At 39.2% G+C, this 24,844-nt stretch overlaps 1 protein-coding gene across 12 annotated transcripts in view; it reads left to right on the forward strand.

The window, feature by feature from the left end:
* WWC3 (WWC family member 3) overlaps nucleotides 1–24,844 on the forward strand; it is a 104,510-nt gene that overhangs the window by 15,166 nt on the left and 64,500 nt on the right. For all 12 annotated transcript variants that reach the window (XM_075095301.1, XM_075095294.1, XM_075095308.1 and 9 more), the window contains exon 2: nucleotides 23,234–23,343. In XM_075095301.1, the coding sequence (XP_074951402.1) occupies nucleotides 23,234–23,343 (110 nt within the window). The remainder of the gene's footprint in view (nucleotides 1–23,233; nucleotides 23,344–24,844) is intronic.

Consider the following 24,844-nt stretch of genomic DNA (forward strand, 5'->3'; position numbering starts at 1 on the left):
TTTTTTTTTTTTTGTCGTTGTTGGTTATTTTTTTTTTAAGGAGAGGGAAATCTGTGCTATGAATAGAATGCTAATGCAGGGAATTTTCCTCAAGTCCACGTTTTACCCATTTTATATATTCTCTGTATGCTAGCAGGCATGCTTTTAAAATGTTGAGTGTGGGTTTTTTTTTTTTTTTTTATGGTAAAAATAGCTTGCAGCTTATTGAAAAACAAGGCAGACCTGTGCCTCAAAATCCAAATGAAACTGCTGCTTAGATGAGGCTCTAAAGAGGGCATTTATATGTTGTGGAATGAATGGCATGCCTGCGCTAACTCCCGCAGGCCGGATATTTCCAAGGTATCAGACAGAGCCGTATATATTGCTCTCTTCTCCCCTTCAGATCCCAAGGTTTCTCCCTTGACAAGGTCTGAAGGACCCCTGGCCCTGGTGGGGAGTTGGGGGGCGGTGGGGGGGAAAGAAAACATGTGCGAGGTAACTGTATATGTGTGGGTTTGTTTTTTATTTTTATTTTCCACCCAAACTGTCCTGAGATAGTTTGTAGGCTCCTTGTACTTTGTGAGCTAGCGTTGTTTTTCTAATCATTGTTCTTTGAACAGTGTAGTTAGGAATTTCCTGTTCACGTTTTACTACAATGGTTTGTTTAAAATGATAGACTGCAGTCTTTTTCCTGACCTAAAACTAGATTAGCCTTGAATGTTGAAGAGAAGTCGGACAAATAAAGAGGATAGACTGTATTTGCTTATGTCATGGAGAGAGGCCATTTAACCATGGTCTTAGTTATATCAAATACAACAAGTCATGTTTGTTAAATATTTATTAAGACAAATAAACATAGTTATTGTATGAACTGGCATGTCTCCAAATTCCTCTCTTTGATTCTCATGGGTGGGTTGCTTTTAATCAGGAGAAATATTTTTAATCAAGACTTCGATATCTACTGGATTAGCGAATCCAGCGGTACCTCGGTTCTCCACTCTCCCCCCTGTTGTTGTACGTACAAAGTGCACGAAAAGAAACCTCAGCAAAGTTCAGGTTCTAAAATGTGGCAACAAACTGTGTAGGAAATACTCAAATTGTGAATAAACCTGTCTCTTCTCAATACATCTGGTGTCTGTGTTAGGGGAAAAACTAGCATAGTCATCTTATGTATTGCCATATGTTTGCTTTCAAATTTTGGGGGAAAAAAACTCTCCCGACCCCAGCACTGTTAGATGCACAAGGACTTGCAGCATCTTTATTATACAATATGTTTTTATGTAGGACAGGTTCCTTGTATAACACTGCTCATCTGTGTAAGGAGTGCGCACCTGTGTTGATGGAACAGTGCAGGTAATAAGATTTTTATCTGGAAAGAGATAAAGTTTCAGTGTTTAAAAACAATATATGACTTCCACTTTGGGTTTTTATTTTACAGAAAAAAAATACTGTAACATAAACTTTTGTGTCATACCATAATACAATTTATCCAATTTTGTAAGGATGGCATGTTGACCTGCCTGAGTTGACTACTGAGATTGTATATTCTCAAGTTTGACACTTGTCAGTAATGCTTTTTACAGTCCTCTAGGGTATTTTTAATGCAAGAATGTCTGTGAAAAAGTGCACTTGAAATTCTGACAAACCTGCGAAATTAATTTTGCAAGCCAGGAGATGTCAGATTTGTAAGGTTGCGGAGTCTATAGCTGATATGACACACAGGCATGTCATTACAAGGGTGTTGCCAGTTAAAATACTCAGCTGTTACGGTATTTCCAGCTTAGCGTCTAACTTTGTTCCACCCAGCAAAGTCACATAAATAGGACTAGCTGTGGATTTTTAAAGGAAATATTTAATGTATTTTTAAAGAAAATAACATTTGGAAGGGAAAATATTTGGGTAGCTTGCACGTGAGTGTCTAGGGTAGGGCAGGGAGATGCCTTGCAGGGTACCAAGTGTGATGTGCTAAAGAAGCTCGCAGTAGATGTTATGTGGAAAATGTTACCGTTTATAGAAATCAGGTATTTCCGTGAGTACCGGAACTAATGAAGTCTGGTTTCCTGTGGGTTTGTGTCTTACGGCTGGTTGACTTTGGTGTCTGGGAAGGTGAAAGTTCTGCTGGATGCTTTTTGCCTTGCCTTTGGGGTATTTGCATCCACTTGCTCCTGAGGAGATTTCTGATACCTCATTAGGTGTAAACATGGGTTCTACTGGGCCTCTCAATTTAATAAACTTTCACAGGTATTTGAATTATCTAGGGTGTTTCCCTAAAATTCAAAACTCATCAATGGAATGAAAACCAAATAGACTTAGGTCTATTAATATTGCTATTAATAAAAATAGCATATCCATATTTTTATAGGAGATGGGCCTACAAGATCTTGATTTGTTTTTTTTAATGCCCCTGCTGTCTGCTAGCTTCTAGTAGCCAGTTCATTGAAAGAGAAGCCAATTCCTAAAAAGTGTTTGTTTTTACCTAGTAACAGAAGTATATTTTGAGATTAGTGTGCCAGATTTTATGGACTATAATCGTTCTGTGGTATGTGTGCAATGGATGCACTATTCGCCCCCAAACGAAACAAAGCATTAGACAGGTTTAAGTTTCCAGTGTAGCTGTTGGGCTGCGTTGCCTGTGGTATCCTGCCTGGCTGTTAGGCTTGGTTTCCTCTATGTGTGGAGAAGCAGTGCAGTCTGGAGCAGAGATCCGGAGCCCTGCAGGGGGTTTATTGGTAAGAAACCTGCTATTAATGTACCTCCTGGAGCTGTTAGCAGTCGTTTTTTTTTTTGTTTGCAAGAATCAGAGAGGTATCGTGTGAAATACTGTCAAGCCTAGTGGGCACCATTGGTTTTGCTGTCAGCAAAGATTGTTCAGTTTGGTTTTGACCTTCATTAAGCACATATTTTTCTACCTGGAAAAGCCGGAGTTCAGAAAGCTTGGGTGTGAATGAATATGGCACTCGATCTTCCGTGTGAACGCTTTTCGTGTAGCAATATGGGTGAGTAGTTTATTCCACTAGATGAAGTAAGTGAGGTGAATAGGTGAGTAAGCAATTTCATTATGAGATGCTCTCAGTTGTGTCTAAATGCTGTGTTGCAAGTTCGGCTCGTGCTTTGAGCTGGTCAGGAGCCAGGTGGCTGTGGTTAATGCATCACCGAACCTGAGCTAACAAGCCTGTGTAGGCTAGGTTATATTAGATGGAGCTCCATGCCATGCTGAAGTAGCTGGGAGCTGTACGCGTGGGAGCCAGGGCAGAGCTGCTTTGGGTCTGCCGGAAACATCCTGTGTAGAGAAACTCTAGAAGTGTTTATGTGGAGTAACTGATTTACTGTATGAATTCACAGTACCTTTACTGTAATGTTACTTTCTTTACAGAGATCTGTTAACATTCTTTTTGTACAAGTTGTAGGTGCTAGTTATTTCTTTGTAGGGTTGTATTTATAAAGTATATGTAAAAGTATATTATCGTAGGATGTATCACCAGTGTTAGTTAAATGGATTCATAACATTCTTACCTGTTGATCTGCAGTAGTATAGCATTTTGTACATAATAAAGTTATCTTCAGCAAAGATCTTTGAAATAAAGCCATGACTTCAGGAAGATTTCTAATATAATCCAATCACAATAGCTACTTGGAAGGATAAGTTGAATCTTCAAAGTAGACAATTAAATTACTCTCTTCAAATACTTGATAGAAACAGAAAAGCACCTGAAGTTTTTCTTCCCAGTCTTCCAAAATCCTGCTTTAGATTCATTGCCCTATCTCCCAGCTGTATTACTGCAATGCCTCTTCTGACCTCCTCTGCTAGTTGTGAAATACCAGTCCTAAAATGTTGTTTGCCTATTTTAATCATGCCCCTCCAAAGCAACAGAAGGTATGGTTCAGTGGTACTGGTTTGGAATTTGGGAGATTGGGGTTCAGTTCTCTATTCTGCCACATGTGTTTTTTTTGTGTACTGTTATTTTTAAACTCCTGTGTCTGGTGTTCAGGTGGGTATTAATGGTGGTACTTCTTAACCTTACAGTGTTGTTGTGATTATAAATGAATGATGTGATTGTATGAATACAAGTAAAACAAGTAAAGATTCAATAATTGCTGATACTTCAACACGCTCAGTTGTAGTCTTCCAAAGGTGGAAGACCTCCTTTCCTGAATCTTGTATTACTTTGCCTAGATATTTGAAATAAAGTGTTACTGATGACACCAGGAAGAAATGTAGCAGTGAGCAAGCTTGATTTGCTTGCTCTCATTCCATCTCATTCCATCTGAGGATGGAATGGTGTGGTCTCTCTCTCCCTCTTTCCCCACCTCCTTTCTACCTTGCTGTGAAAGGCAAGTAGGTATAATGTTTTTTAAGGAGCATTAGAAATTGTTCGTGTTTATTGATCTTCATATTACAGTTGTGCTTGCCAAGCACAATACGATAAATGTAGATGTTTCTCACTTCCTGCAGGTGGACTTTCACTGATGTGTTAAGCTGTGTCTTCTAGCTATGTACTTGAGTTAAAAGTTTTCTTTGTATTAGGTTGATGGGGGCGAGTAATAGGTGTTTGCTGCAGTACAGAATGGTTGGCAGCTTAGCCTGTAGTGGTTTTGTTTAGGGAAAGCAGTAGCCATAAGGTCATTGTAATACTTTGGAAATTGATAAGATGCATGTGACTATTGACATTGTGTGATAGGAAAAACTTGTATTTATAAAAGAGCGTCAAGTACCCCTCCAGTTTCTCCTCCATGACACTGCATTGTGAAGCTGTGTGGATGTGCTGTTCCTGTGCCAGCTCCTGAGATGGGCGCTGCGTCCCGCTCTTGTGCACTGAAATGAGCTTGAGGAGTGCGCGCCATGAGGCACTGCTTGCAGTGGCGCTCACAAAGGCACAGCTGAAGCGGGACAACCTTGCACAGGTACCAGCTTTCCCCAGCTCTGGAGGGCTGGGGTAGCTCCCCGTGCTGCGAGAAGGCATTTGTGTGATTCCAGGAAAGAAAGATGGAGGCAGTACTAAGAAAGGAGTATTTTTGTCATTGTTCAGATAGCTATGTGTTTTGTACTGTCAAAATTTACACTTTTATAAAAGCTTGTGATTAACAGCCATGTAAAGGACACAGTAATTTATGCTGTTAATATGTGTGTGTATGGGGAAGCGTGTGTCTGATCTGGACGGTGTGTTTGAGAATGCTTTTGTAGTTCTCTTGTTTTGGAAACTGGACATCAAAGTGGTGTAGGTTCAAAACCATGGAAGAATGTGCTGGGCTTAATTGTACAAAATACATGAGCATGAGCTCTTTATTGTGGACAAGGTGAGTTCATTTTCATGGCTACTTTTGAAGGGAGCAAGAAATAAAAATAAAATTAATCTCGGATCTCTGAAGCCAATGGTTTTTCTTTCTTCTCAACATTAAAGTTTGATGGATGTTAAAAGTTGCCAGAACTTGTCCATGCTTATAATATCTTAGAATATCTTTAATACCTGTTAAATTAAACCATGTGTTAGGCAAGCTGCTATTGAAAATTGCATTTGTGTAATTTGTTTTCCTTTTAAAAGAATTAGAGCCCATATACAAGAGCCCTTTAAACATTTTTGGTTACTTTTATACTGTTCTTGGGTTGAATAAAATGTTACATTGTGAAATTGTTTTGGCTCAGTTGTCAATAAATTGTGTTACCCTTTTAAGCATTATGGCAACAGCGATGCCATCACATCCTTTGCTTCTGTCAGCATTCATTTATTCATTTTCTGGGAAGAAGTAAATGTTGAATAGTGCCCCTTGTATGTGTTTGCTGGAATTTTGAGAAGTACAGATTATTCAGTCAGTAGAAATGTGCGTGTGTCCATGGATGTCCACCCTTAGCTTTGCTGTAGTGCCATCTCAGAAAGCAGTGTGTTTAGAGGTGTCTTGGATAGTTGACATGATGCCTTGCATGTTGCTCTCTGTTTTAGAGAGTCTGGGCTTTGTTTCGTTTTTGGTTTTGGTTTTTTTTTTTTTTTTTTGGGTGAGGGTTTGGAATTGGTGTTCTTCCCCAGATCAGCATTCCACTTGAGACCTGTCTGGTGTCTTTAATGAGTGTATTTATTACTGCTTTTTTGCTGGGAGGAGTTAGGGGAAATTAATCATCTCCATGAAGTTAACTTTTGCAGGAATTGGAAGCATTAACTCATTGTGAGTAAGATGCATTGCTCAATATCTGGCCAGAGGAAAGGAGGGGGTCTAGACCAGTCATGTCTGTAAAACTTAGGCTTCCATTAAAATATAGCACAGTAACAGGGTTTTAACTGGGCATGCAATGAGGCTCCTTGCATCAGAAAGCTGTTCTGAAAAGAGATTGAAGATGATCAGATAGGCTGAAAAGCAGTGCTGTGGAATGGCAATTAAAAACACCTTGTTAATTTGGAGGGGGGATAGAATGGATAGATTTAATGCAATATGATAACAATTTATTTAACCTGTGGTATCTTCATTGTACTCTAATTAGAATTTGAGGACAAAATGGTCAAGGAAGTTAGCTTCTTGAGTACGTTAAAAATTTAGGATCAGGCTTTCAGCTATGATGGTGAGTAGGGAAGGGATGGACTGAAGACCTTTGCTCTTCTGACAACTTCCATCTTTAGTAATTCCTTGTTATTGTGCTGCGGCCGTATGAAATCAGAAAATCCAAACCTCATGAATAAGAGTCCTGTAGATTTAACACTGGGAAGAGCCAAGAGTGAGTGAGTATCTATGTAAACATCTGTGTTCACTTATGGGGAAGTAAGACCTGCAGAAGGAAGGCAGACGAAAGGAGATGGCAGAAGACAGGCTTTCCTGGCAGCAGCAGCGGTCTAGGAAATGGTGAGAAAACCTCTTCTTCAAATTAGTTGTTCAGTTGTGGCATAAGTACAAGGTGGGGGAGGAAAGAGTGAGTACTTCTTTTTCCACAGCTGTCTTGTGAGAGGCTGTCTTGCTTACTGAGCAATAGTAAAAGGTTTTTAGAAAATGATACAACATGAAAACGTGTGGAGCAGAGTAAGTGTGTAAGAGTCATTACCACATTTTTCTGGGAATTTCCTGTCATGCTTGTATGTTCTTCTTCCTTCACATGCGCCATCATTTCCCTTTCACTTCACTCAGGTTTCCTAATAGCCTTTGAGGAGCTGATGGTAAGTGTTTTGAAGTCCTGGTCTCTTAAACAGACTTTAGTCACAAGGTTTTCAGCACACATTAGGCATCTGCTGTCTGGAATAGTAATCGTGGTTCAGTCTGCTTCATGCCCTCCTTTTCCTGGATCTCCTGAAGCTTTGCTCATCAACCCAACTAAGCAAGCAGGCTTATGACACCTCTGAAAACTGTGGATTTTTTTATCTTTCAAGCTACTCGGTGATTGAATCAGGAGTTGATCAGTGAAATGACACAGGTGGCAAACTTTTCCCAACAATACCAGGCATTTCCAATTACTGAAAAATCTACTAAGTCCAGCAGGCAGTTCCAGCCAGCATCCTCACTTCAAAGACTGAGAGGGTCCCATCGATGGTTAGGTCTCACCCATAAATAACTTTGAAGAAAGTAGGTAAATTGGAGTTAAAGAAGCTAAAAGTTTAGGTGCTTCCTCTGCTAGTATTGCAGAGTGCTGTGAAATGCAGGGAACAGTTACTCTGCCAAGGTTTCATATCATTTCTGTGGGCAGGTAATTTTCTGTATTTTAAGTAAAGGAAACATTAAGTCCCTTCTGCTAGCACTGAGAAGAGCTTAGATTTCTAGTATGCCAGACCTAAACCCCTACTTCTCTTCTAAACGCATCTGTCCAACCTGCTTGTTTACTTGGTACCAGACGGGCCTCTTGGAAATGTAAATGTCTTTCTCCTTCTTCCTCTACTTCTTCCTCCTGCAGTTCATTTAATCTGCATTTCTCATGTCTTTATGGCATTTCTGTTGTTGTATGTAAGTTGCGCTCTGCATAAGATAGACCTGATCATATTTGAGAAAAAGAAGAGAAGCTGGGTGGAGATTTCAATTGCAGTTACTATGAAAAAATAGCTTTTATTGAACATGTTACTGAGGATATGTCTCAAAAAACAGTAACTGCCCCTCTTTGCACATCTTTCTGTTAACAGTTGATTAGTCAATCGAACTTTGCATGTGTCTTAGTAGTTCATTTCCTTCATGAATATCTAATTATTTCCTGAGTAGCTCCCAGTGTGTGTGATTTTTTTTTTTTAACCAATCTTAACAGATAAATGGATTAAGGTGGTTTCCAAACATGTTATCCATGTCCAGTTCCTATATTGTTAGGTCTTAACCTTTCATGAGCAATGATGGAAGTGTTTGTATTGGGGTTTACTGTTCCTGGGGGCAACTGCCATTGCCATTGCCTTGCAGTGGATATTCAAAGGTGCTTCTGAGGTTTTGGTTTTTCATTTGCTGTATACTTGACTTTCTCAGAAAAGAATGAGATGTTTTTAAAATAGGCTTTGTTCTTCCCCCAAACTTTAGAAGGCTCTTTAAGATATGGATCCTTGTGCCTAAATGTACTGTTCCTAACTGAGATACTCTTGTGATGCTTATGTAAGGTTTTTTCATGTTTAATAAAGTTGCATAGCCAAACCTAGACACATTCTAAACCACCAGAATTAAGGTTGACGTTGTCATTATTGTGAATTTGTTTTATGTGGCTGCATTCTGGTTTTGTTTGGGTAGGTTTTATTTGGTCTACCCTCACCCCCCACCCCCCCCACCCCCCCCCCCGCAAAGGAGTGACGTTTTGTGTACCCTTAGGACACTGCAAGTTGGATTAACAGCTTTTTACGAATAGTAGGAGATCTTTTTCACCTCCCTCCTCCTCTACATTGCCTTTTTGTTCATCTGATAGCAAAGTAAACTGATTCTATTCAGTAACCATGGGAAAAACCCTGAATTACTACTTTCCCTCTTCCCTATTACTTTTTTCGCAGTTCTAGTGAGTTACAGCATGCCTACTACTAGCTTACTGTATGATCAGATGAGTGTCAGAAGTAGTAGTGCTATGAAGTGATGGGATTGTGCAGTTTAGGGCAGCAGAGGGTGATGCATTTGAAGACAACAGGGATCTCCAGTTCGATGGTACCAAGCTGTTAATCCAGCTTGCCTACAAAACTGCAGGTGGAGTTTATGGTGGAGTTGGAGGTTGGTAACTATGTTGAGTGGAGTGGACAAGGGAAAATAGAGCCATGTTCTGCTTTGGGTTTTCAGAGTCTCGGAGCAGAGGGGTGTAGAGGGGAGCACCTGATACATTGGGTAGTCCTGTCTTTCCCTGTCCTGCTCTTTAGGTTGTGGTCTGTCCATACTATTCCCAGCCATGCCCGTCTGCTCCAGCTCTGCTGTTAGACCTTCCCACTGTCCTTCTCCTCCTTCTCCATCTGTGCCTCCCTGCTCCACTTCTTGCTTTCTGATTGCCACCTTCTCTTCTTCCAGCGCGTGGTTCCTGTTCTCCTCACCCTTCTGTATTAGGTGTGTCTGCTTGCCTGCTTTCTTTTCCTCCATGGTGTTCAGGTGCTAACAGGGATTGCACTGAGACTGGAAGAAGAAACTGGCTTCCTAGTCTCTGCTCTGGAATAGAAGGAGCAGGGTTGTACTGGAAATGTTTTTCTGGAGCTGCTCTGTGCAGCTGGAGCAGGCCTTGCACACTCTGAGGTTGGGTGGGTGTGGAGCCAGGAGAGGTCCTGAGAAGCTGGCACATATTCAGTAGAGATTAAATCTCTAAAGAACAGGGCTTCCGTACTTCACAGAGTTATGTTGAGCATGTGCAACAATATTCTCCCTCTCCCACTCCCCTGTGTCTTGATCAAACCTGAATGTTTTTCTGTGGGGATAGTAGGAAAAATCCAGGTCCTGGTGTTATTAACACTGAGATTTTCTGGGACACTGCTGTAGAAATTCTAGCACGGCGTTGGGGAGGGACAGCATATTTTCCTCTGCTTTCTTGTTTCAAAAGGTTGAGCTGTTTTAATTGAAACTTCTCACAAGAGATGAGAATGGGGCACACCCTCAGGAGGGAGAACGTCAGCCAGAACGATTCCAGTCTAGCAAAATTAGAAGCATTCAAAAAACTGCCTAATGAGGCAATGCCTAATGAAGTATACCAGACTTCCTAATGAATGGGCGGCACTGCAGTTAGAGTAATGTCTAGATGGTACAACTTTATACTAGAGCAGTATTGGGATACCTACTATTTTTTGTTCATTGATATGCAATACTTCCAGATAAACAGTTTGGATACTTATTCTGCAGTATATGTCTTTTTCAATACAAACAAACACTGCTCTTATGGAAAATATGATCTAAGTCAACCATGAGATGTTGGGCTAGATGTAAGAATTACTAGCTAAAGTTTTGTGGCTTGTATTATGCAGGAGGTCAATTAGATGATGACAGTGGTTCCTTCTGACCATAAAATATGGCTGGGGCCGTACTCTGCCACCATGGTGGAAGAGAGATGCTTCCTGCGGCTCTGACTTCCTCGAAGGCTCAGGGTGGGGAGGGAGGGAGCTGAAGCTGGCTTTCTGTGGCTCTTAAGCTCTCCTTCCTAGTACTGGAGCTGCTCTTGCATGTGGGGAATTGGAAGCTGTGCACTGAAATATCTGTGTTTACTAACTGCAAAGGAATGCATAAAAGTAGAAAAATATGCAAGTACAGAAGATTACCCCCAAAATATGTTATGATGTGGTGCAAGGGGCCCTTGGGTGAGCAATACACAGAGGGAAACTTTGGAAGAGATGCTGCAACTTCTAGAGGGACTTCTCATTTACAAATGATAATAATAATGCAAACCGCAGAAGTCAGTTTCCTGAGTTGCTGTAAATGGAAGTGTGCTTTTAACACTCCTTCTTTTCTAACACAAATGTAGGAAGCTGGCAAAGTAGCTAATTTCAGTGCTCTAGAAAAGTTTAAAGCGAAATAATCTAAGGAAACGGAAGCTTCTATTTTTAACCTTCTCAGTCATGGGAGATGGGGGAGGAAGAAGAGGAGGCCATCTACTGTTGAAGTCTCTTTAGTATGATACTGTATAAAGTTAATGTCATTTTCACTGCTGATTTAATGAAGAGGTACTTGTCACTCGTGGGTGTTCAATTATGTTCAAATTAAGATCAGTGTAGGTTCGATGGCATGGTGTGTCTTCTATAATTGTGCTTTATCTCCTGTTGATTGTTTTTTGCTTTCCCATTTTTTTGGTAGATCTGAAATGTTATACTTTAAAAAGCCCAACCACCCAATGAAATAAACAAAAAAAAGAACCAGAAACCCCACCCCACAACACAAAAACCAAACAGCATTACTTGTGCTGCCTTACTCTTTGATTGTTTCCTATACTGAAAATGAATTTTTCTAATAGTTATGAATATTTTTATATTGCATTTGCGCAGGTTGTCTTAAGATATTTTTTTCCTTATTGCACTATTACTATTCATAAAAGGTACGTTATCTGGCTGGATTTCTCTGGACTTCTCACAAAATGTTTTTTATTCCTGTATTTTAGCAAAAGCGTGACAGTGAAATTATGAGTGATTCCTCATATTACTTACTTGGAAGTACTTTATTGGTCTAGCTTGAAGCTTAAATATAATGCACAAGTACTGGCAACCATAGAAGTAACAGCATCAAACTTCATAACTTCAACCTCATAAAAAATTTCAGATGAACGTGAATCTGTGAAACTTTCTTTTTGATTAGGATATGTTACTAAATACTAATATTGATTGGGGAATACACTGCGTTAGTTCGCAAGGTCAGCATTAAGAAGGACTGTAGGAGGCAAGTGTATTTGGGGAATGGTAATAATATTGGGATAATTAAATTTTGGGAAAACGGGATAAGTTTTTCTAAAAGCTTGAAAATTACTGGCTGACAAGGGGGTCAACCTGGAGTGTGGAAGCAGTTGTAAGGTTTTAAGTACATATTTTAGAGAATCTTCTCCCCAACACCTGCATTAACGTTATATATTTGTAGCTTATGTGAATCTGTATTTGCGACTGGTATGTTGAGAATGTTGAGGATCAAAAGCTTAGAAATGATAAACTGGCATGTCATAAAATGTAAATAATTTGTCAGCTAAACCTGTAAATTTGAAGTCAAAGAGTGAGCTGTGGAGAAGGAAGTGCAGCAAAGCATTGCAGAACCATTGCTTTTTTCCTTAGGTGGTTACTGGGCCTTAAAGAAATGATTTTACTTAGTGGGGGGTGTTGTTGCTCCAGTGGTATAAAAGCAGCAAAGATTTTAGGGAGATACTTTCTTTTGTTAGATCCTTTGATATGTTTGGAAAATAAAAGACACTTTTTAAGCACAGTTTTATTTAACCGGATTTATTTTTAGACCACTTCTAATACATTAAAGGTAACTGTTAACTGTTTTTGTACTACCAGTTAAAATACGGAGCTTTTACATAAGTAGGTACATTGAGGGTGTTTGTATGTGTGTGCTGATTTATACAATATTCACTAATGACTTGTCCATCACCACTTCTAGGCAGCTGAAATACGCACTCGTGTGTGCTTGACTAAGGGTCCCTAATTCCTGGAAGAGCAGAAAAGCCTTAAATAATGAGGTGACCGCCATAGATCACTGCTTGCAAGAAGTAGAGTCTGAAACCAAAAGCATCAAAGATCCTGTCAACATATTTCCACTTCAGTTGCTTAGAGCTAAGTCAAGCTTTAGTAGCACTTCAGGCAAGTGATTGAAACGGTGCCCTTGGATTGTGTGTGTGTGTGCATGCGTCACATTAGTTGCACCCTTTCACTCCAACATAAAGTATTGCTTTATTAACGTAGTTCAGAAACTTGAGAAACAGTCTGGCTTCTCAGGCTTTGCTTGAGACATCTGTGGCATAGTTTGGGTGGGGTCTGCTGGAGCGCACTGTAATGCCCTCTCTGGTCGCAGGTTTCCCTCTGAGCCCGTGGGTACCCGCTCCACTAAGGGAGGCTTGGGGCCAGGGCTGTGGGCTTTTACAAGGCAGAATTTTTCTGCTGCACAGCAAAGTTGGTGTATGACAGCGCAGTAACACGTTAGAAGACATTACACAGAAATGATGCAAGAGTCCATAAAGCTTTCAGGAATGTGATAATTGAACATGTTTGAGAAATGCCATACATGGTGGTACTTAGGAAAAATACAGGAGAAGTGTAACACTGTTTTCAGGTGGGCTGGAGAAGAAGGAGTGAAGCTGTTCTGAAAGGTTAAATGAGAAACTCTTGTTTTGAATTTCTAATATTAGCTGCCAGTGTAGACTTTTTTGGGCGTGAGGCATTTGTTTACTGTTTTACCTCTCAATTTGTTTTTAATAGGATGTATGTGAAGTCGTGGTATGCATATTCTTTTGGCACTTAACTACACCTGACTTTGTTCCGAGACTTGAAGAGAATGGTCTCTTGAATATATATTTTTTCCAACCATTGTTTTATATTCCGTCCAGTTGCATTTACTTTTTCCTCCCATTGTTTGTCACTTTCTGCTTCATTTCTCTAGAAACAGTTTCTGGTAGCTTTTAACATGTGTTTTCTCTTTCATTAGTATCATTGAGCAATACTTATTGGTGGAAATAGTTTCATGAAATTTATTTCAGTAAAATGTAACTGAATATACTCCACAAATAGTAAGTTTTTGGAGGATTGGGGCTTAAAATATTTTAAAACATCAAATTACTTTAAATTTTCACCGATGGTAGTGCTGAGCTTGTTTATGTGCATAGACATGACAGATGTCTGTTTCATCTCGTTAAACTTCGATTTACCTCTAGGGGAACACTAGGAATTAAGTACAGTTTGGCTGTAGCGTATTCTAAAACATTGTTTCTCCCAGACCACAGAGGTATAAAATCCCTTCAATATCGCGTTCGTTGGCATGTTTTCTAGCATGATGTGCCTTCTCAGTGTATGAGAAGGGTTTTCTTCAGTTAATAAGCAGTTGTAGATCACATCAGGATGTAATTGCTTATATACCTCAAGATTCTGGTGTTAACCTCTGTGCATCTTCAACTACTTGCCTTCTCACCGGCCCGAATATTACCAGTTAATGTAAGATTCTCGGTTTTGCAGATTGAGACTTGTCTAAAGTGATTCAAAGTGTTCACAGAAGTGTTTTACGGCACTTTCTTTATTGAAGAATGTTTAAGGTAAGCCTCTGTTGTTTGACACTTCAATGATATTTTGACAAATCAATAAATTGTGTGTGTTATGTGTGCATATACACATATATAAATTTAGTTATTTCCAGTCTGGCTAGTTGGTAAAGAAGAATGGTAAATTAAAGAGGGGGGAGGCCTTCAGCAGTGCAGAGGTAACCATTACAAACATACAGAGTCTTGAATTACCAATGGATGTTAGAATGTTCTAGAAAAATCTCTGCCATAACATTTGGTATAATCAGACAGACTTCAAAATTTTGAACAAAAATTTAGCCTAGCAAGGCTAGACTTAAGGGTAACAAGCTAGTCGGCAAATGCTGGCATAATCTTTGTGGATATAGGGCATATGAGATTAGCGGGAGAACATGGTAGATGGGAGGACAGCTTTGAAGAACTTTACCCTTTTGCTTCTGTACTACTCGAGAGATAGCCTTAATAAACTAGAAATGAAAGAGGCAATGAAATAGTGAGGATGTGCTAATTTTTTCTGATATAAACTCGAAGTGATCCTGCAAGAGTCTGCAGGAAGTACTCCACTGCACGATAGTGTTATGCAGCATTTAAGACCATTTTAGTTAGTTTATTGAGATGTAAAACTTCTTTTGATGCCTCCTTTTTTTCTAATGTGTGGAACTTCATGGACTGGAATTTGGAGTTTTATGTCCCATTTTTGTTCCTCCTTGTCTGCTGGGAACCTTCCTTTTCCTGTCTGCTTCATTTTGTTCCTGCTTTGAACTCCTCCTATTACTCTTGTTCGTGTGCAGAGGGCTTGCTGGTAAGGTCTTGCAGATGCACCTTTTCACCCTTGCTCAGCTGACTTCCATTAGGAAAGTACAGGTGTTTCCTCCTCATCTGGTAGTTGCATACAGAAGTTGTGACCAGAAGTCAGAAGCGACCGATTTTGTGGGCATATGCATGCGCTTACATACAAGCACATACACAGTCCTCTGTAAGCCACTCATAACCTCCCCCAGTGACTCCTCTGTGATGGTTTAGTTAACTGGTGGGCAGGATTGTGGCCAAGTAAGCTAGTCAGAAATTTGAGTTCTCAAAGCAGAAGAGTCATTGCAAAACTAAGGCTACAACTGCCAAGTAGTTTGCTAGGCTGATCTGAACATAGAAATAGGCTTTAATATGCACTGAGGACATAGAAAATCTGAAAGCTGCGTGACTTGCTCTTCTCCAGCAGAAGGTTGCAGAGTTATGGTTTGCAGGATAGAAGAAATAAACAGCTAGCTGCAGGGCTGGCCTTTACTAACTAGGACATTAATTACCAATACCATGTAGTTGGAAAACGCTGTTATTTACAGAAATTGGTGAAAAAGTTATAAACGTTAATGCAGAATCAGTGAAACTAGAACACTGCTTTACTTGCCCACTCTAAAGCTGTGCTGTGTCTGGACAGGTGTAGTGTCATGTTAGGCTTCCGACACAGGTGGAAGAATTCAGTTTGCTTCTCAGATTCTGAAGTTCCCCATTAAATTTTATCTTTTAGTTTATGCTTCTGATTTTTATCTGTTTGGGTTATTTTTTGAAGTCTTTCCCAATATGCAAGTCCTTGAGAAGATCTTGTAAATATTTAGAGAGTTTGAGTAACGAAGGCAGCTACATTAGGATTGGCAAAAGAAGAGGCATAAATATCTTGCACATTACTGTTTCAAGCTAAGAGCATATTCAATACAAAGGTCCAATTTGACATCAGTTTAGTAGAACTGTAGTCTCCTAATTTCCACCCCTTTACTGTCTTATCTGCTGCCTATTTCTGCTGTGCTCTTACGGCTTATTCCCAGCTGCCATATGTAATTTTGTCTTGTTTTCTGGTCTAGATGTCAAGTTACCTGCTGCCCAGACTGCCTTCCTTCAGCCAGCCCCTCCAGCAGTTGCCTCTGCCCTGCTGCTAATCTAAGGTTCTGGGCAGTGGCTTTGTACAGTTACCTGTAACTTTGGGCTATCTGTGCCTACACAAACAAAACATATTTTAAAGTGCTTATGGACAGTCTTAATTAACCCCTCTGCTCCCATTATTTTGTCTAACCTCTATAAAATATAATAAATAGCAGAAACAAGCAGTTTTCTTAGAAGCACTGACTTTTAACCTGGCTATGATTTTTGAAGGAGGAATTTTGGTCATCTTGATGAAATGGGGGTATATTTTCAGCAAGAATTTCCCATAATATTTGTGTTCTCTATTTGGATGTGGATCATAGCCGCTGTTCAGAAATGGATAGCTACTTGGAAGACTTGGCTGCTTGTGTGGAACTGTTTCAGCAGTTCCTGAGCAGCCAGACGAGTCATGCGAGAGCTGCAGTTGGATGTAGCATTTTATTTTATGTTTCAACATACTAAGCCAATCTTTCTTAGCTGTTTTGGTTTTTGGGAGTATGATAAAGGATAAAAACAGAAGCATGTTATTTCTCTGTTGTTGCTTGTTAGTAAATGTTTATTGTTTCTAGAATAGTGAAAGGAGGTTAGAGGGTGTCCTCAGGTACATTTCTCCTAGGTGTTTGTAGGGAATATAAACTTCTATTACTTCTAAGTCAACAAATCGTATGGGTTATCTCTTACTCATACATGTAGCTTCATATACCTTTTGCATGACAAAATCTAATTGTTCAGGGTTTTCGTGGCTACCTGTCCTATTAGCATTACACGTAGCAGCGAATATGTTGTGTATGATGAACAGTTTTCATCTAATACGTGTATAATACCCTGCCCATCAGAAAAGTGTTGGTGAGATTTTAAAAAAATGTAAAGGGACTGCCTAGCATGAGAAAGTGAATTCTTTTTGGTTTGGTGTCAACTCATTCAATGTAGTGCACAACACAGGACATGATTTTGTTTCCTACAGTGTTTCAGATGATCATTCCATTCAGGTTTTGGGTGCCAAAACAGAGTGCTGGTGCATTTTGGTCAATCTACTGAGTTTTTTGTAATGTTATTTCAGTTTTTCCTGAACATTTTTCTTCAGCACAAGGTCACAGGAGAGGTGGATAGCTGATACCACTTACTGTTCTTGACCCCTGTAGGCTTGGGTGGCAGTTATGGACTGAGGAATAGAATGGCTGATGAAGTTACCGTCTATGTTGCCCTGTTCCACAGGTGTTAAAGCTGCTTTTTAACCAGCTCCTGAAGCACTGTAGCTTACAGAGTGGGGTTAAAAAGAACTGCCACCAGCTTGTTTGCCACGCTGTAAACAGTGGCAAACCATGGCTCAGGAGGTGGTGACCAACAAATAACTCAAATATTTGTGGGAGTGACATGCTTGTCAGCTGTCTCAGTATAGGTTGTCCTGGTTTGTAATACCATGTGTTAAATGCAGTTATCAGTCGTTTCCATTTTTAAAAAAAAGTTAATTAAAAATAGTCTAACAACGCACACACATTTTTCCCCCACTCTTGAAGATGTTGATTCATTACTGTAGCTGGCTAATGCCATCCTGCGCCTTCTGTTTTGCACATTGATGTATGCTGTGTTGCTTATGTTGCTGTAAAATTAATTGAAGCAAATACCCTGATTTGATACTGTTAGCGCTCTTTCATGTGCTTATTTGCAGCTGTTTTAAAAGAAGAATGAAAACTACTGCAAAATATAGCGTGGTCTTAAAAAGACTGGATTTCAAGTGACCTTTAGAAGAGCTGGTGCTGTTATTTCCTTGCTGTAGGGTAGCATTTTATTTCTAAGGGAAATGTATGCCAGTGATGACTCTGAATACAAGGTACCTTCTTTAAGTGTTTGTCTTGAGCACAGAATCTCATTTGTGCAGGTGTCTGTCTGGCCATCTGTATTGTGGATTTATTTTAATGAAGGCTTGAGTAAATGTTCAGTAAGTTTATTTTATTCAGAACTCGAGGTTAAATTAAGCGGTAAAATGAAGATACATAATTTGGATTAAGAAGGAGGTTATAAGGGATTTTTATCCTGAAAATATACATACAATTTGGTAAACTTTGCTGTACTTTTGACTAAGCAGTTAGTACGTAATTTGCCAAACCTTTTTTCAAAATCCACCTTGTTTTTGTGACTCAGCTACTTGAGGAGAGCTGAGTCCGTAACAGAGAATGGCCAGTGAGGAAAACCACGGTGTGCTCCGGAGTGCTGTAACAGGGGGTCGGGAGTTGGTGGTGGCATTTGCTGCGAACAGCCCGTGCCTGGCTGGTGTGTGCTGCCACGAGGTGAGGCTGCATGGGTCTCGCTGCTGCGTGGCTGTTTCCGAACCGTGTGGGAAGCTCCTTGCTTCAGCAGCCAGGGCAGTGTGTGCGGGACATGTCCCTGCCCTGCTTGGTGAGGTGGGAAGCAGTGGCTGCTAAGGAGGGGGTGCTCTCTTCAGGGCAGCCTGCTTGGGGGAGCTGGGTGGGCTGGGGCTGCTGGGTGTCATGGCACAACTGGGTGGCCACAGATCCTCTCTGTGTCTCACAGACAAGGTCCTGCAAGCTCGGGGTGCAGTGCTGCCCAGGCCCGAGCTGTGGTGGAGGATGATGTCCGTGAAGTGCCTCCAGGACTGCACTGTGACTTTGAAAAACAAAATAACAACAACACCCCCTCCACCTCAGTGTAAACAGCTCTTCTTGTCCATGTCTGTGAAAGAACAAAGTCTTCCATTCCTGCTCAATTTCTTGGTGTTTTTTTGGGTGGTTCCCCCCCCCCCCCCGTGCGGTTGGAGAGAATAAGAGCCATGATACAGGACAGGAGGATTAATTGAATTTTATAACAATGGCTGTAACTTAGATTCATGTTTGAAAGGAAGTAGGAAAAAATGTCTGGCTGAAAGCTTTTAAGTGCGTGCATGGTTTCTCATTTTGCCTTCTCTCTTTCTTGCCTTGTGACGCTTCAGTAATATGCTCAGCGTAATACTTTACTTTGGATAACATATTGCGAGATTTATCTAGATGTCGTCTGAGAGATGACAGCTAGTTTGCAGCAGCATTTCTGCTTTGGAAACACCGTTTTGATTTCCTGTTCAAGATCTTAGAAAAACAGGCTCTGTTTGTCTTAATTTAGTTCCTCCCAGGGGAAGTTTTGCTCAGTTAGACCTAGAGATTTCAAGCAGCCAGGGCCCTCTGATGTGGCATCAGGGCCATGGGAAGACTGAGGATCTTATCTAATATTTTCTGATGCCCTGTGTTTTTAGTGATCTGGTTCTGTTTTTGAAACTCCATGACAATGAAATTGCTGCCCCACGCTTTCGGTCAAACTGTGTTTTGGAGAGTCGAAGTATGTCTTTTCATTGAACCCAGAAGTTTTCCATTATTATTTAAAGGTTGAGGTTTTCTGTGGGTTTTGGGGGATTGAAATTAGATTCTGTTAACAAAGTATGCTAAAGCTGAGCACAGTTTTGTAGTAATTTATCTAAAATGGTATTTAGCTACTGCCTTTTGCTGTCTTTTTCCCACCCACTCCCCATCATGAACTGATGCATTCAAGAAATGTCTGTTGCTGCTGCATATTCAGAAAGCTGTAGTAATGTATTCTGGAATCCTTCTGTGCATGGGTAATGGGTAAAGATATGAAATAAGTATGCAAGGAGGAAGAAAAACACCTCTTTGAAATAAAGCTGTTCTGGTATTATTTTGTAGTTTGATTTCGGTATTGTAACTGTTCAGCTTGCTAATTGATGCAGAGAAAATATGAATAAAACTTGGGTTTCCAGATATGTCTGTTTTCCTGCAGGCAAATACCAGACTTCCATTTCTTCTTAACGAAAACATTTAATTTGGGCAGAGTTAGAGGTGGCAGATCCAAGGTGCATGACAATGCTCAAAGATTTTTCCTCTCAGCTTGCTGTGCAGGATTTGGGTTATGCGGGCTTTCTTATGTGTTTCTGTATTTGTTTTTGAAGGGTTTCAGAGTCACAAAATTTGGGTGCTTAATGACTGAAGAGCATCACTACTTTTAGAAAGGATAAACATTTCAAGATAATGAAGAATCAGCAAATCAGTTAATCTGAAGTTATGGTTGGCTGTTTGATATATGCAAAATTGGCCCCTGTGGACGGCTATCACTTGTACCTGGGATGTAGATCCAGTGGCCGCAACCAGTTAACGTTGTAAAATGGTCCCAGAGGAATTCTGTCTTCAGCTGGAAGTTCAGAACCTTCTTACCTGTTGCGGGGTGGACAGGAGATGATTGCTGGTGACAGATAAAATGCTGTAGCCTTTACTACTGTGAGTAGCGTAGTTCAGGGCAGCCCTGATGGCAGCATTTTTATTCTGTCTTCATAATGCTTAAAAAAGTTTTTTGTCTTTATTTTAATACTTTGAAATGTTTTAACAGATGTACTTGTACCCTTTACAATACTTTATATAGAAGCAGAAAAGACCTGTCCTGTTTTACAGTGCTTAAGCTAATTAAAAAAACCCAGAGGGTAAAGCAGTATTTCCAGAAGATACTTATTTAATTTCAGGAATCTACTACTGTAATTTGTGGCTGACCTCCAATATCCATATCTGCATCTGTTCCATTTTGTCTTTGCTATTCTGGAAACCTGTAGTTTACTTAACTGGAAAAAAAAATATCTCATCCTCAGAGTTGTGCTGGTTAAACCAGAAATGTACTTTTTCAGTTGACTTAGTTAAAACAGTGCAAAACACAGGGAGAAACTTCCAACTCTTAGTTTAAGCTTTGCATGTTTTGACCTAGATGAATTGAATGAAGAAGGTTCAAGCTATGTAGATATACATGTGACTGAATTGAGAATCAATGTGATATTATGCTTTGCCTGAAGGGAATCGAATTTGGAGCAACTTTGGATATAGTTTAAAATGAGCAACACCAAGTTAATAATGGTCTGAGTATCTGGAAGACAGCTTTTTATGTGTTCTTTTTCTTACAAAGTTTCCTTCAAAGCCATCAACTAAACTGTTCATGCATGCTTTATAACATTGGAATGAAAAGTGGCTAGACCAGATGGATTGGCTTTCTTCAGTCTCCCTTTTCCAGAAAGTGAGCGTTGTCCTTGTCCTAGAAGTCTGAGCCCTGGTGGGATCGTGGAGAACATTGAATTAAAGATCTTGTAGTGTAAAAGGTTAGAGTACCATGTGTGGGTTTTATTTACGAATAAAGGGTGAGAGTTTGTGTAATAGGCAAGCATGTCTCAAAACTCGTTCCAAAGAAAATCTTGTCTATAGTGTGGTAATTTAGGAGCCGATGTCTAGACTACTTTTGAGAAATTGTAAACATGATGTCTTCAGAACAAAACCATGAGAGTTTAAGAAAAAATGCTGCATGTTGTATTTTTAATATCTGACTGAATTCCAGGGAAATCAGAAGTATTTTGGCAATACTTGGTCTGCCTGACTGCTAGATGAATTACTGAAAGAATGCATATGCCAGTCCATAGTAATATTTTCTTTCTTGAATACAGCAGCTTTGGATGTACATGATTACATGATGTAAACTACATATTTGCCAGTAATGGAAAATTTTTACTTCAAATAGTGGTGTGCAAGTTTATGTACATATTCGTCTTATTAAACTGTTTAGACATGTTTGAGAATCTATAGCATATGATGATGCTTTTTATTATTTGACCTAAATAACTTGATTTTTTTACTGTTGTACAGAGCTGTTCAAACATTGCATGTAAGATAGCTACTACAGTTAATTTTGACCACTTTAATCTCAAGAATACTGAAATAGTTTTAGGAGGCAGGTAAATGCAGTTTTTCTGTTTCGCTACATGCAAAGTTTCGTGCTTTTTTTAGTGGTTCAGTGGTGTGCTTACTGGACCGTTGCAATAGCCAGAATGTAGCTGTAGTAGGATTTCCATCATTTGGAAAATACGTAGTCTTTACCCGTTTTGTTTTGGGGTGGGGAAGGACTTCTAGTTCAGAGACAGACATGTTTTAGTTCAGGCAAAATTATTGTTTTATACAGGTGTTATCAGATGAAGTGCAATTACTAGTCCTAATGATCCCTCTATTCTGTAGTGTATTTGTAAGCATAGTCCAGACCTAGTTTCAGAAAACCTTCACTGGGTATTAGAACATACGAATGGATATTCCATTATACACCAAACAGTGTTAGGTTATAATGAACTTAAGTCAGTCCCTAAATGAATGCATGCCATTTAATCTTTGCAAAGCTTATCATCATTCTAGGTTTTACAAATGCCTCAATAAATAAACGTTGAAGGTGTTGGATCTATGTCCCATGTATAACTGAAATGACTATATTAATGGCTTTTCTGAAAAGGAATTTTTTGGCAGCTTTTAGAGGAAAATGTTATCTTAGGGGTTAAATAATGGTTAAAAATCTGATTTGGGAAATAAGCATGATTCAAATGAAAAGGATTTTTTTTACTTGCACCATTTGTTCTTTCCTAGTTTGTGTGGTTGTTTTTTTTTTGGTTGTTGTTTTTTTTTAAATATACCTTGATGTTCTAGAACAGTGTTGGTTTAGAGTCTTTCTGTAGAATTTGTAACCTGGTATTTTCAACACTCCTGTCAATACTGAAATTTTTTGGTTTTGGTTTTCTATTACCACTGTTCTATCAAGAGTTTGCCTAGCAAGGGGTGTGGTATTTTAAGCTGATAGATAGTAATGCTGTTACTTATTAGTTACTATTTCTGCTGTGATGGCTTCAGAATTCTTCAGACATTTGTGTGTCCCTCTTCTTTTTGAGGGAGAGGAAGTAATTTGGACGGGTCTGGACCAAGAGAATATCATTAATAGTTGGAAATGTATAATTAAAAAGAGGAGAGATCTATTATATAGCGCTTTCTTTAATTTTATTTCTTTTTTTAAGGTGAAACAATTATAGTGCTATGACACCTTATAAAAGGTAAAGCCTATAAAGCTTCTAGTAATTTTTAGAAGTCGTGCACTCCAACTTCACGTTTATGTTCTTTGCAATATGGGAGGAAAACTGGCAGGACTGCATGCCATTGTAATTAAACTGTTATACATAGAAACTTGAAGGGAGAAGCTTGTCTTACCTGTTTGGGGAGTATCTGTCAGCATATTTAAATGAAATTTTATTTTGAAACTGTATGTTTGCAATTATGAGCGCATTCCTAAGCAGCATAACTAGTTTGTGATCAAATGATGGAGGTATCTTCAAAACATGTAATACATACAAAAGGTGCAGACTTTACAGTGCAATGAATGTTATTTGTGTTATTTTTATTTTTACAGGATTACAAAGCCATTGACATTTGCTGACTGTGTCGGTGATGAGCTTCCTTTAGGATGGGAAACTGTTTACGATCAACAGATTGGAGTTTATTATATGGACCACATAAATCGTGAGTAGTTGTATGATTGTTTTTAGGAATCCTAGCAAGCTGTTGTTAACTGATGGCACTGACTTTGCTTCTGATACCGTTTATGCACCTTACACTACAGTGAGAAAATGTATGCAAGTAATTTCTTGCAGTATCTGTTTTCTCATCTTTCAAATGGGGGCACAATCCTTCCTCCATTTGTAAAGAATTTTACAACCTATGAGTGAGTTATAGTGAATAAAATGTTTTGTTTTGCTTTGTCATACTGTGGAATCACAATAATTTTGTTGTTGCTTTTTGTCATACGTCAGTTAAGATTTTCATGCTGTATTCTTGTATTTCCTATTTTTCCAGTCATCCATAGTTCACTCTTGTATGTTGAAAAACAAAATACGTTCAGAGAGAAAAGTGCTGATTTTTAATTGGAAGCACTAGGAAATACGATACTCTCATCCTCTCCTAAGAAATGTATGTTTTATGTTTTAATATAGTATAAAATGAAAAAGACAAAAGATGTCCCTTCTGGAAACGAAGAGGGAGAAATCTCCAACTTTTTTCCTTTCGGACTATTGCTGAGCTCTGTATTACCACTGTCTGGCACATTTGCCAGTTCTAATTTAAAAAAAAAAAAGTCTTATCTTTACAGCTTTGTACTACTGCTGCTGTTACTGTTGTTCTGCTATCATTAAGCTTCTTATCACCAAAGAGTGAATGCTTTCAATGTTGTGAGAATGGCAGTTAGCAGGGAGTGAAAAGAAGAAAGTAGTTATATGGGCTATCATGGCAATGGTAAATAGTATAATCTGCAAAAACAACCTCAATGCTATCTACTTGAGATCTAGTCAATTAAAAGATAAAAGTGTAGAAATAGTTTTTTGGCTTCCTGCCATCATTGGAATTACTTGTGTATTGTGGTTTCACAATTACTTATTTTAAAAAACAAAACAAAAACCAAACAAAAAAAAAACAAAACACAAAAAAACCCCAAGCCCAAACCAATAACAAATGGTCCCATGATATTGTTTGACCCAAACAGGCACTTATTGTTGTGAAATTAACAAGGATCACAAATTAAATAATACACTTTAAAGAGCTGTTAATGCACTGATCACAAGGATAGATAGCCGAGACAATTGAAAGGCAATAAATGCAGCCTGTTAAGTAATTCTTACAAAAACTGTGTTTAAAAGAAGTAGTAGATTAATGATTGCTGTTTAAACTGTCACAGTAACTTCAGTTAATGTTGAAGTTTAATAAAAAACGAGGTTTACATCGGAGTACAGTAATGGAGTGCACTTGCACCAACATACCTACATGTGTGTGAATGCACATATTAAAAATAAATACAAACGAGAATGTTGGCAGCTCTTCTTTTTTTTTTCTTAAAGGCTTTAGGAGCCCCTATAAATAATGGGTAGAACACGAGCTCCCATTGCAATGCTTTGACTAAAAAAGCTACTGAAGCATCCTACTGATAGGCATCTTTGATGGGGACAGCAATCACCATCACGTGCAAGAGAAA

Source organism: Phalacrocorax aristotelis, chromosome 1 (assembly GCF_949628215.1).
Source record: "Phalacrocorax aristotelis chromosome 1, bGulAri2.1, whole genome shotgun sequence".
Lineage (NCBI taxonomy): Eukaryota > Metazoa > Chordata > Aves > Suliformes > Phalacrocoracidae > Phalacrocorax > Phalacrocorax aristotelis.